We start from the raw sequence: 12,819 nt of genomic DNA, 5'->3' as shown, positions 1-12,819 counted from the left end.
CAACAATACTTTTATGACACTGTTGGAAGGCTATCATCCTAGATACTCGTTCGTATTCTTCAACGACAAAACAATCGACAGAAAAGTATGTCAAAAACTTGCAGCGAAGAACAAAAAAGACCAACCAAATAGCCTAATCTGCAAACTCTGTGACACAGCTAAATTGGAGGAGCGCACAAATTGCTCTTTCCACAGAAACACTTCAACAACGAACTGACTAAAAGAAAATGGCAGATACAAGTCCGCCTCACGTACATCTGAAAAGGTTCTCAGGACTACCAAACAAAAACTGGCCTGAATTTGAAGGACTACTGAGAGCAAGCATTGCCGTATCTAGAACTCCTGAAGCGAATCACCAACGTTCACGATATCTTCACCTACACTTAGCCGGTAATGCACTCAACTATTAACTTCCATTCGCCGAAAACACACGAAACGACCTAGACGATTCGCTTGAACAACTACGCAACCGATATGCAGGAGCAGACCAAAGAAGAAACTTTGAGCTCGATCTGCAATCGAGAAAGTTTGATCCAGTGAAAGAACAACCAGATGACTTCCTCACAGTTCTGCAAGGCCTCGCCAACCTCGCAATTGTGGACGATCCTGCAGCTCACATCGACCGCACTGACGAAAGAACAAGACGAATAAGAGAAGAATTCATTCAAGGCATGCCCTTCAAGTACAAGAAAGTGTTGCTGAAAGAGAATGACAACATCACTGTGAACGAACGATGCGCTATCATCAACCGAAGAGTCAGAATTGATTAGATAAACCCCGAACCACAATACACCACGGCATTCAATACACTGAACGCATCAGGAAACCCTGCTGTGGCCCAAGCCATAGAAAGCATAATGGCGGCAGGAATAGCATCAATGCAAGTAGCACAGCCACCGCATCAGCGCGTGGAGAGTACTCAGTACCCTAGCTAATGAAGAGGAAATTACTACAGAGGCTACAACTACAACAGACAAACATACCAGTATAATGCAAACCAAAATGGCCGAGGATACAGTAACAACTACAACAGCAGAGGACGTAACCGTGGAAGCTTTCATAGAGGTCGAGGAAATTATCCGAGAGGAAGGTCAAACTTCCAACGAAACGACCGAAGTAATGGACGTACCGAAAGATCTCCTACACCAATGAGAACATTTTGCAGAATATGTGCTAGCAATGAGCACACTGCCCGAGATTGTCCAGAACGTCAACCAGCATATCGCGATGGAAACATGCCATTCAATCAGCAATCAAAAAACTAAATAACCTGCATGTTTTTCTACAACATATACCAGATAGCATGACAAACTATAGCAAAAATGTATTTATAATACCTCTGCAGTTCGAAACATTAATAATGAAAGCAGTAGCAGACACTGAAACATTCAGCAGCGCCATGTCAAAGAAACATTTTGATAAAATAAGCAGAAACCTCTACCAAAAACCAGTTAAAACAAATCCTCCTGAAATAAACGTTTCTACAGCTTTTTTACACCAATCACCCATTTTATTTACAGTCCAACTGACATTCAAAATTGGCCACTTACAATTTGAGGAACAGTTCATGGTGTTTGAAACACTTTCCGCTATCCTTCTTGGTTTTCCCTTCTTTGACAAAAATGAGATTATTATTGATGCCCACAACAGACTACTCCAAACACCAGAATTTACTTTTCAGCTAAATCTAATGCACATAAAAGGCAACAACAAACAAAAACGTCTCAACAGCCGGAAAAAAAATCATGCTCAAAACCAAAACAACCTATGCGCTCTCACCTGGGGAACAAAAATCCCTGGAACTAATCCCATCGGAGGAAACTGATGCACAAGAACAAATTGGACTCGTAGAGCCTACTGTCAAATTTGAAAAACTGGGCCTTGGTCTAACAAGCACGCTTGACAAACTTACAAAAACAAAACTACCACCCTACTTGCAATCAATACAACAGAAGTTCCACTTCACATTAGACAAGATTCTCCAGTAGCAACATTCGAAATCATCACAACAGAGAAAGCACGCTACCTGATACCACTTGAGCCAAAACTTTTCCCATCAAGCGACTCAAAGAAAACAATAAAGCAAATAGAAAAATCTAAAGAGAACAGCAAAAGGCGAAATAAATCATATAACAATAAAACACGAAAACGGATTCTGGTTTCCGACGCCAGAAACCAATCCCGACACATCCAAGATGAGTGCAGTTGAAAAACGCATATATGACGAACTTGTTAAATTTAAAAATCTTGAAGCAATTCAACCACTCTCGAAAAACGAAGACAGGAAAACTTTTCTTAACGCATTCAAATGGAGCGACAGCGTACTCTCTGACAAAGATAAAGAAAGAACAGAACAGCTTCTAGTCGAATTCAATGACATATTCACAAGGCAACGCCTTGACATTGGCTACACTCACAAATTCTCAGTCAAATTGACACCAGACAAACTGACCTGTATACTCAAAAACTCAAAGAATTTCAATCCATCTCAAAGACGATTTGCTTGTTGAACTAGCCCCTCTCCAGTACTACGGAGTCATAACAACGCTCCCATTCAGCCGCTATTCATCTACAATATTTGCAAAACGGAAGCCAAACGGAAGCTCAGAATATTAGTAGATCTCAGAAAAATAAACCATCTCATTAGAAACGACTACAACAATAACAACTTCCCGATAGCTACACTATCAGATGCGGGCACCCACTTAGCCGGCAAGAAACTCTTTTGCAAAATGGATGGCAGCCACGGCTACCACTCTGTACCAATGGCAAATGAACAATCCGTACAGTTACTGGCCTTCAACTTCGCACCGAGAACATATGCTTTTCAAAGACTGGCCTAAGGACTAAGCAGAAGTGTCAGCGCCTTTAGCTCATTCATGCGTCAAAACCTGGACGTCCTGAGAAAGACAGCCCTCATACCAAGACGAAGCACACTCATGCCTCACCTAAGGAGAGTTGTGGGCGGTCAGGAGGCCCTCAATCTACAAATCCAGCCTCACCACTATGTAATCAGACACTTTTAATCTATTTTTGTAGAAAACTGCACGCCTTTATTTTTCTAATGCATGCTTACTACGCCTGCCACGACCAACACGAACATCATTGAAAAACTTGGCAAGAATCGAGGACACAAATCTTCAATCCCACCATCACCAACTGGACAAATATGGCTCCGATATGGCACGAAACTCACATCCACTTGACCAACGCTGAATGTAGTATTCTTTTCACAACATACAGTAGTCGCGTTCCCCAGCTCAATTTCTTCGCATACATCAGATGAGAAAACAAGAGGCCACATAAGAGCAAACAGAAAGTAAACTTTCAGCGTTTTGATCTGGAATACTCAATAAAAATTTAGAACAAACCACTATTGATGTTGCTTTCCATTTATACTTAATTAGCCCAGTAAATCCCTTGACTTTGACAATACCACTAAACAAGACCCACTTGGCACAGCAAACTAGGCAACCCTGTTTATAATCATAAGATTAAAGGTTCGAAACCCATCGCATCCGCTTTTTCTAAAGAGCCGTTGAAAAAGACTTTTGTAAATTTATACAGCACGCATTTATTATCTTGAAATTCATACAGACGGTTCTGCTCATTACAGTTCAGTTGCTCACTAAATTACTTGAATTGAAAACTTGTAGCAGAAAAAGAGCGTTTTACCGAACCCGCGCCCCGAATAGCACTTAGCAAAAACTTGCAATTAAAAGCCTTTATTAGAAAGGATACTGCAACGATAACTGTCTTCATACAATATAGCACTTGGCACTAGCACCTACATAGCCGCCTCTAAAAAGATAAAAAAGGAAGAAGCAAACTAAGAAGAGAGTTATCATAGTAACTTAACAAGGTACCCCAATATAAAGTCGGCGAACTCCATCCAAGTTTCAAAATAAAGAAAGTTGTCTGGATATGATGTGTTTTGACGTTTTTAACAGAGTTTGTATTTGCGTTAAACATTTGAGGCAGATAAGTTGTGAATAAATTGTAAATTCACGACAAATTTCTTTTTTTTTTCAAAATTGTACGAGATTTTCATCGATTTTACGTTAGACTTAACACTATAGTAGAGGGTCAATGGTCTGAAAAATATTTCCTAAATTTGATTTTGAATTTTGTAGAATTGCGTCAAAATTGAAATTGAGCTTAGGGAGTAAATTTAGGGAGTGCTTTTGATGTTCAGTATCTATCACTTACTTTTGATGATCAGAATATATTTGTACACGGCATTCAGATGTGTCAACTACATTAGCGAACTTAGTTCATTCACTCGCTCCTTAACGACTGGGATTTAGATATCTGTACGATACCCTCCGTTTATATGGAACAGTGCTCTAAACTGTTAATTTTCCAGGGGCAGTGGTCTCAAAAACTGCTTCACTAGCAACAGAAAAAGATTTTCCGCACGAATTTATCTCTGAGACAGTGAAAACTGGAAAAAAGCATTCGAATGAAACAAAGAAAGCCTGAGAACCTTTAACAACAAAGAAACTTCGAAATTTTTCAGGAAGATAGCTAATGCGTAGGATGATATCATGAGTATTGGTCAGCTATGGATGAAATGCATTTCTGATTACATACCTAAACTCTCTGAGATTGAACTTCATTAAAAATTTATTTTTGAGGATTTAACGAGGCCCCTTGTTGTAGTGCCATTTCTAGCATGGCAGTGTTTAAAGAAACTATGCAAAGTCAGCAGTGTGACTATAAGAATGCTGCATAGTATAGTTTGGTTATTTGGTCTCATTTGTACCTACGACGTTTCTTCTGGAGCTCGAAACTAGTGCCGCTCAGTTGTACCAAATGCTATCTACTTTGTGAGTTTTAAGTTTCTCATGGTTTGAGTTTTCCTGATAACTGATACAACAGATCTACTCTTAAACTGTGAAGTAGATATTTTTGACAATGGAACTCGTGTTCATTAATTGGGAAACCTTTTCAGTTTTAAATGAACTCTATTCCTTAGTTTATTAATCGGAACCAAAAAGGCGTCTACAATAGATCATAACTTTTAGATATTCCTTGCTTCTCTCATTTTCGATGCTCTGTGAGAATTGAACATCTGAATATTCGGTTGAACCGTCTGAGCAACTTTATACGAGTCTTCTTTTTTCTGCTATTAGTGATTCCATCACCTGAAATTTCTTAGAACTGCTTCAATTTTACATCGCTTTTGATTTCATGGAAACAAATGATTTTAGAAGTTAAATGGCGTAAGTGGGGCAAGTAACGGCAAAAATGGAGTCTAGACAAGACAGTGCTGGTTCTAATTTTAATACGTCTTACGATTCATTTCGACTTCTAAAGGAGCTGAAACACGCAGTATCATGCTCGGCACAACAATCATGTCGTGATGGCAAACATACGAAAAACATAGATGTGATTGGAGACCAAAAAGTCAATTTCCAGAATCTACAGACGGCAATTTCAGTTGCTCCGGTTGAATTACTGAAAGCGGTCGGATCCCAAATTCTGGATCCATTACTGTTTATTTTAGAGAAAAATCAGCAAACTGCCCTGGAGAAGGATTTATTGGCTCTGGTGGATTGTATTAAAATTGTGACCTTGAGTTTTGAGACAATTAGTTTTGAAGATCAGAAGAAAGTGTTGATGTCGCTAATCAAAACCTTGCAAGTGCGCAAAAACGTGGAAGAGATTGCGACTGGAATCTTGCAAGCATTTGAAGTTTGCTTCGAAAATTTTCCTGAACGTCATTGTTTCTATGCACAGTTCTACTCCTACCAAAATTTTCCAATGCTTGCTGCTATTTTACAATCTTGTGTACAATTTCTAGGATCTGAGAATTCCTCAGAAGGCTCTGGGTTACCTTTAACTGCTATATCATGTTTCGATATTGTGATTGGAAGGAAGTTCCACGATCTCGAGTTGGAAAGTAAAGACATTCGGACTCATTGCTTGGCGTCCATATTTCCTGGTATTGCGGCCGTGTTCATGAAAACAATCTTAAACGCAGGTAATCTGAAATCTGTGGTTTTTGCAAAAACTCTTGCCTGCTTTGGAAATTTCCTCACAACGGCCATTGAACAAAATTCACCCAATGCCAAATCGGCTGATGATGGCAAAGACCGAAAAATTCCTGTCGAAATCCAAGAAATGTTAGTTAAACGAGATGAAATTTGGTTGGAAAAAGTGAACTTGCATTTGGAGAAATTTTTGAATTCTGTTCAACCAATCTTAATAAGTCACAGTTGCGAGAAAGTCAGAATTGCGTCTGTTCAATTCTGCGAAGATGTTATCTCTAAATGTGGAATCTCTCTGAGTCAGCCTTGTGTTTACACGTTAGTTTGGGTTTTACTCTGTCTAGAACAGGATAGATACCCTGAGGTTAACTCTTTGGCATTTGCTGCTAAAGAACGATTGGTGAATAAGAACTGTGAAATTATTTACAGTATCGATTTTCAACTGAAATTCTTTGACGATTGTATGAAGCTAAGCTCTGAAATGTCAAAATGCTTGACTCGGGTTTCAGATGACGATTTCGAAGCTCTCTTGACAAGAATTTTGGCTTGCCTGTCTGTTTTGGATGTTAAACAGTGCTTCAGACTGCCATCAAATTTGTCCAAATTTTTGCAAAATGTATTGGAATGTTTGGAGGTCGAGATGCAAGCTGTACATGTTATCGAAACCCCGAGTGATAACAGAGATGCTTGTTCGGATGATCGCGTTGAAACCAATTCTAAAATTTTTGATGATTCAAGTATCAACTTTGGCCTCAGGTTTAAAGATCTAAAAGACGAACATCTTCTGTTGTTAAGGAAAGTTTTAGCGAATGTAATTACACAAGAAAATATTTCGTGGGTGCTTAAATCTATTGCTGACAAATTACAACTTTCAGACAAAGATCCAAAATTATTACAAATTTTGTGTTTGTTATCGCTAATTATCGATAGTGCTACATTTCATTTTGACACGAAAGTTCAATATTCAGTGAACAAGGTATTCGATGATCAAATCACCAGAACAGTTGAAATCTTCCATGATGATATTGATAAATGGAACATAGCATACATTGTTCTTTCTTTGAAACTTGGAAAAGCCTGCGTTAAAAAAATTGGCAAACATTTAAGTTTGAAGGCAATTTTGTACAAAGTTGCAATATTTGCTACGCATAATGTGGCAATTGTTGCGTCAGCTGCCTTAGACATTTTATTCACAATCGCCATCGTATTCAACAACAATAAACCCACAATTTCCACTTTAATAGAAGAGAATTCCGACTATTTATTTTCCGATTGTGTTCTTAAATTGAAGTATAGCTCTCTTTATCCGGAAGTAATCAGCGTTTTGTGTGTCATTTTCCAGTTTGCAAATGAGAAAAGTCTTCTTTTTGCGAAAGACATTGTTTTTGAATGTGAGTCTTTGTTAAATGTTGCCGCGAAATCGAAAGGGTTCACTAGTTCAGTCGAAAGAATATTTCTTTTATTAGCTGAAATTTCAAAATTCGTTGTCAGACATTTCGGCGTTGACTTATCCAACCGAAATGAAAACGTGGACGTTAAAACAGTAGAAGACAATCACGAAAATATGTCAGAATGTCTTAGAGAATTTGTCCACGAGAAATTGAAAGCACGGAAATTGTCAACTGATGATACAAAATCTACAGATGCAGCCAATCAGAATGCAGAAACCGAAGATGAATTTGACCAATCGGCTCTCGATTTGCCAGAAACCGATCCAGTTCAAATTCAAATTGCTCATAAAATTGTTCAACTCTGCATCTATCACGCCTCAACTACAAATTTCAAAACAAAAGTTTACTGTTTCACGTGTGCTGAAAAAAGTTTCGAATTTTTGGCGTCAGTAACTTCTGGAAATCATTTGTTGCCAATCGTCCATCAGTTTTGGAAGCCTACAGTAGCGAGGTTGAACGATGAAAAAGCTGTTGTGAAGTTGAAGGCTTTCAACTTAATTGTTTTGATGAGCAAAGTTTCGAAAGATTTTGTTCGGAAGAAAATTGCAGAGGACTGCACAAAACCGCTTCTCGAATCCTTGGAGTTGCTGCTGTCAAATTACGCCAAGTTAGCTCAATTGAAGTTTATTTCCACCTACGATAAAACGACTCACGATTTCAAACTCTTGAGAATTTTGCTTCAAAGTTTGCCAAGCTTATTCATAAATAGCAGAATTTTCCCATGGGACCGCCCTGTAACGTTCCGAGTTACCAAAACTGTTATCAGTTATTTGATGTTGTTTGAAACAATTGACCAAGATGTGTATGGCCTGTTGAGTCGAGCTAAAACTGAATTACAGGAACATGATTGTTGCTTGGTTAGATTTTTAGAAGATGCATATCGCTCAATATAGTTAAAACTATTTAATTCGTGTTTCGTGTTCCGCGTCAAAAAGTTGAGAAAAGCAAAACTAAGGTGAGGCTGAGGATATTTAATTTGATATAATAATAATAATAATAATGAGTTTCGCGATGTTGATTGGCCGAAATTGATTTAGATATATATAGTGATCAACTTATCTACTCTCCGGTCAAAGAGGACAATCTATAATCATTAATGCGCCTGTGAATAATCGACCCCGAACTACATTCTTGTTAAATAGCATCTAGATATCAAGGCACAAATAAACTTACATAGAACAAGGAGGCTCGGTAATGTGCGTAGGCACATAAGGTTCCGACCCCGCTCATCCACATTTCTGAGTTAATTGGCTACCAAATGATGAATAGTTAGAAAACCTTCAACAACATACATCGTTCAAAAACAACGAATGGAATACAATCGTGCACCGCTTTTTCACCCCTATTCATTTAACCACCTATCATTTAACCCCGATTTATTCACCCCTGTATTATTTGACCCCTCTCTGTGTTTTAGCTCCTCTATCATTTCACCCCGATTTTAATTTTTCTATAAAATAATGACTATTAATTTAGCAATATAATCATTTGGCCATGCCTCGCGGGCCATGGCCATACCTCAGCGGCCCGTGGTATTTGATATGAAACTGTCAGAACTGAACGTTGGATTAGTTTATCCACTTAAGTATGTCAAAACATGCTTTAATGTCGACTGCTAATTGGCGGGATGAAATGATAGCGGGGTTAAATGATAGAGGGGTGAATAAATCGGGGTTAAAAGATAGGGGTTTAAATGAATAGGGGTGAAAAAAGTAGAACCGAAAACAATAGTGCCACCCTAGAGGGCCAATGAGCGTTGTTGAAAATAGTACTACTAGAAAAGACAATAATAAATATCAAACAACGAAATTTAATTAGGACCAAAACTCGATTGCTATAATAAATAAAATCATAAAATCAAATTCGCATCAGATAAAACCTAAACAAAACAATTTAACCTATACTTCGTTAGAAAAAATATGAGACCTGTCCTCATTGCGACTGGTTAACAAGTCGACAAAAAGAGTAAAGAGTTGCAAAATTCAAAAATACGTCTGCATTTTTAAAAACATTTAATTTTACCGTTATTAATGTCATTAGGTATCAATTGAAATCCCTAAAATGTACATTTATATCTTGAAAGGAAGCAACTGAGGCATGCATCATCCAAAATTCAATTGCGCAAAACTTCATAGCTAGTGGAGTCTACGATCATTGTTATAAATTAAAAAGAAAACAAAAATTCTATAAAATGTACAAATATAAAAAATCTCAATTATTTTGTTAAATCTCGTAGTAACAGTAGTAACAAAGCCGAGAAACAAATGTTTGAAGCTAAATTTGTTATAGAGATCAAATTTTAGTTCACTGGAAACGGGTATTGACCCGTGTTTACAGAAACTGAGCTTTAAATTGACCGAAAAACTATTTGAAAAAATGACGAAGCTCAAAAACCGAAATATGTTTTTGAATACAAATATTTTCAAAGTCATAACAGACTTAAAACTTCAACAAACAGCAATTGATTAAGTTGCAATACCTCAGGAAGTGAAAAATTGTATGAATCAACAGAAGTATTTGAGACTTCTCATTAGTGAGATCGAGTTACATGGTTTCGTAAATGAAAGCAAGGGGATACATTTAAAAAAATTTTCTTATTTCATTTTTTAAATCATTTGAACAAACAGCTATAAACTGAAATCTTTAACTAGGTTGAGTTATATGTCCTGGGTAGGTTTTTGAGACCTATTTTTATCAGGTATATTGCGTACAGCAACACAAAAATGACAAAATAGGCAAAAAAAATTAAAGTTTTTTTAGATAACTGTCTCAGCCCAAAAAGCATAAACTATATAACTAAAACAAATAACATATGCAGATACGCTGTTTTCCAACGATGTGCATTTTCTCTACTATGCTTTCAGTCAATTGGTCTTGGCAGTAATATGATAATTTGACAAGGAAACAACATGAACTCATAAAATATACAATTATGCTCAAAAATAAAAAAATTAAAGAAAACGCGTAGTTTAAAGAGAAAGCAACAATAAGTTGAACATAGGACCGATACGAACATTAATTTATAACCCACCGTAAAACGGTTTTTGCTTGTTTTTACTGAGACTCTGCCCTTAGTTGAGAGAAATAAGATAAAAATAGTGGCAAAGTTCTAAAATTAACCAATATTTAAACAATTATATTCAAAGTCAAAACAGACATTAGATAACAACTGAAAGAATTGTCTAGATTGATTTAATTCTCCTTAGAAATCACTGGGTCTTTGACTGAGGACAATAAGTCATTTAACTGTAAAAAAGATAACAAATGAAAGTAAAATTCAATAATTACAAAAAATTTTTTACGAAAACAATTGGTCAGAGCCACAAAAACCATGAGCTTATTCTGAAAACGTGTTACAATCTCGTTGGGCCTCGTTTTTTGTGAATGATGTCGGTCACTCATTGAGCCTTGATTTGAATTCCTTGCAAGTAAAAGAAGTTTACATAAAAAACTTTTGCATAGCCGAAATATTTTGAAAAAAAAAGTCGCGCCCCATTAAAATGTAAGAAATTTATTCTCGTGAGCATCCATGGCGAGATCAAGATCATCCCAGATGTTTCTACGCGTCTAACAACATACTCATTTTTTCAAATGGTTTCGAAATTGATCAATTTTTGAACAAAGTTTTTCAGTTTGTCAAAAATGAAAATGCATTTTTTTTTTATAGTTATTGAGTTTTAATTTGCAAAAAAGTGCCAAAATTTTAATTTCAGATATCTTGCGGGTGTAGAACTAGCTCGTTTGTCAGCTTAAAAGAATATTGCTGCGGTTTCAACCTCTCTACTTCCAGCAAATTTAAGATAAGTGGGCTAAAAAGGCAATTTTGGTCCCGAATAAAATCGAATTTTGAAAAATTTATCTAAAATTCTAGCCGAAAAACTCAGATCAAAGAATTCAGCAAACCTCCTCTATCTTCAGAGATAAAATCAATAACACTACAGCTAAACATTTGAACAAATTTTAGCAAAATTGACGAAAATTAGGTCAAAATTACCGAAAATGTGAATAAAAACAGATGAATTACGTCAAATACACAAAACTTTAAACCTCGATAACTCCCTATAAAAAGCGAAATTTGAAAAAATCTTTTTAGTTCCATATGCTACGCTGGACGAGCTTTTAATGATACCACTCACAACTCTCTACAGTGATTATATCGATCGGCCAAAATTGACTGAACAAAAAAAACCCATTTGAGTATATAGTTCCTCCCCCACTAAAGTGGGTAAAAAAAGCATTGATTTTCTGTGATTTAACGGAACTTGTAGTTCATGGGCCTATAAGCTCATAAGGGGGACGTAAAGGCTCCAGTAAATGAGTACTGGGAATACTGATCATTCCCCGTATGACACTCCCCTCCGTATAATCTTGAGAGATTAAGTGTCAGGATGTGCAGCAACGCAGCGAGAAAGACCTAAGTCGCACTCAGTGCTCTGCCAACTAGCTTTCAGCGTGGCCCCTTTGACGAGAACTTACCAGTGCCACCGAAGTGATGGCTTAAAAGAATGAGGGATTTGGTTAATTATCAAGGTGAGTTTTTTTTAAAGCTGTGTAAAGCGGCCTGTATAAAAATTAGGCTCTATAATAGTTAAGATCGCAGCGGCATTTGCCGGTTTTGGTCTTCCAGAGGATGGCTGAAGAATTTATGTAAACTCGGCTGATTTAACTTCCTACTTTGCAGAACAAATTTCAGCGATCGCTTTGCTTACTGCAACTGTCAATTAAAACTCCGTATTGAATATTTACGGCATGAGTCCTAATTGTTTACGAAGAATAGAAACGTCCAAAAAAGTCAGTCTACATGCTAGTTCAATCAGGTTTGCCATTTGCGTATCTACGTAAAAAGTTTTTTCAATAATAGTAAGAGGCCTAACTACGCTGTTCGCACTGATGGTCAGTTTACGTGAAGAGGACTTCGTAAACACAATCATCTGACATTATTTGACTGTTTAAATTTGTTGTCAATTGTTTAGCCTGAAGCCACTGAAACACTCTATCGAATTCTGTCTGCAAGGTACTATCGGTGCTGCAGATCTGTGAAGGCTGCAGGCTCACCTTAAAGCAGCGCTATGAATTTACAACAGGCACAGTTGAAGAAGAGTAATGCGCCCAACAGAGACCTTCGCTGAGCACCATTTCCTCTATCTGAGCGTGTCTTGGATGCAGATGAGCATAGCTTTCTGTGAGAAATTGTGTTTAGGGGAAACCGTTTTTATGAAAGAAACAATTTTAGAAGTTTGAAATAGTCAGTCAAAATCAATTTTTCTCGCTCTCGCGCAGAACTTGATGTCAAAAGTTGACGTGTCGGGACATCTGTCACAATGAGGAATTGAGGATATTTGTTAACAGAGGAAATAAGATTGTTATAATACTAA

General features: G+C 37.1%; 1 protein-coding gene across 1 annotated transcript; it reads left to right on the top strand.

The window, feature by feature from the left end:
* The first annotated feature begins 5,250 nt into the window (after positions 1-5,250).
* Positions 5,251-12,484, top strand: LOC142346195 (TELO2-interacting protein 1 homolog). The gene is made up of 2 exons (XM_075398706.1): positions 5,251-8,051; positions 12,418-12,484. Exons 1-2 carry the CDS (start codon positions 5,251-5,253, stop codon positions 12,482-12,484), a joined length of 2,868 nt encoding a protein of 955 aa, XP_075254821.1.
* The last annotated feature ends 335 nt before the right edge of the window (positions 12,485-12,819 follow it).

Source organism: Convolutriloba macropyga, chromosome 9, assembly GCF_964194025.1.
Source record: "Convolutriloba macropyga chromosome 9, txConMacr16.3, whole genome shotgun sequence".
NCBI lineage: Eukaryota > Metazoa > Xenacoelomorpha > Acoela > Convolutidae > Convolutriloba > Convolutriloba macropyga.
Note: the sequence above shows the minus strand (reverse complement) of the source record. Positions and strands in the feature narration are given on the sequence as shown.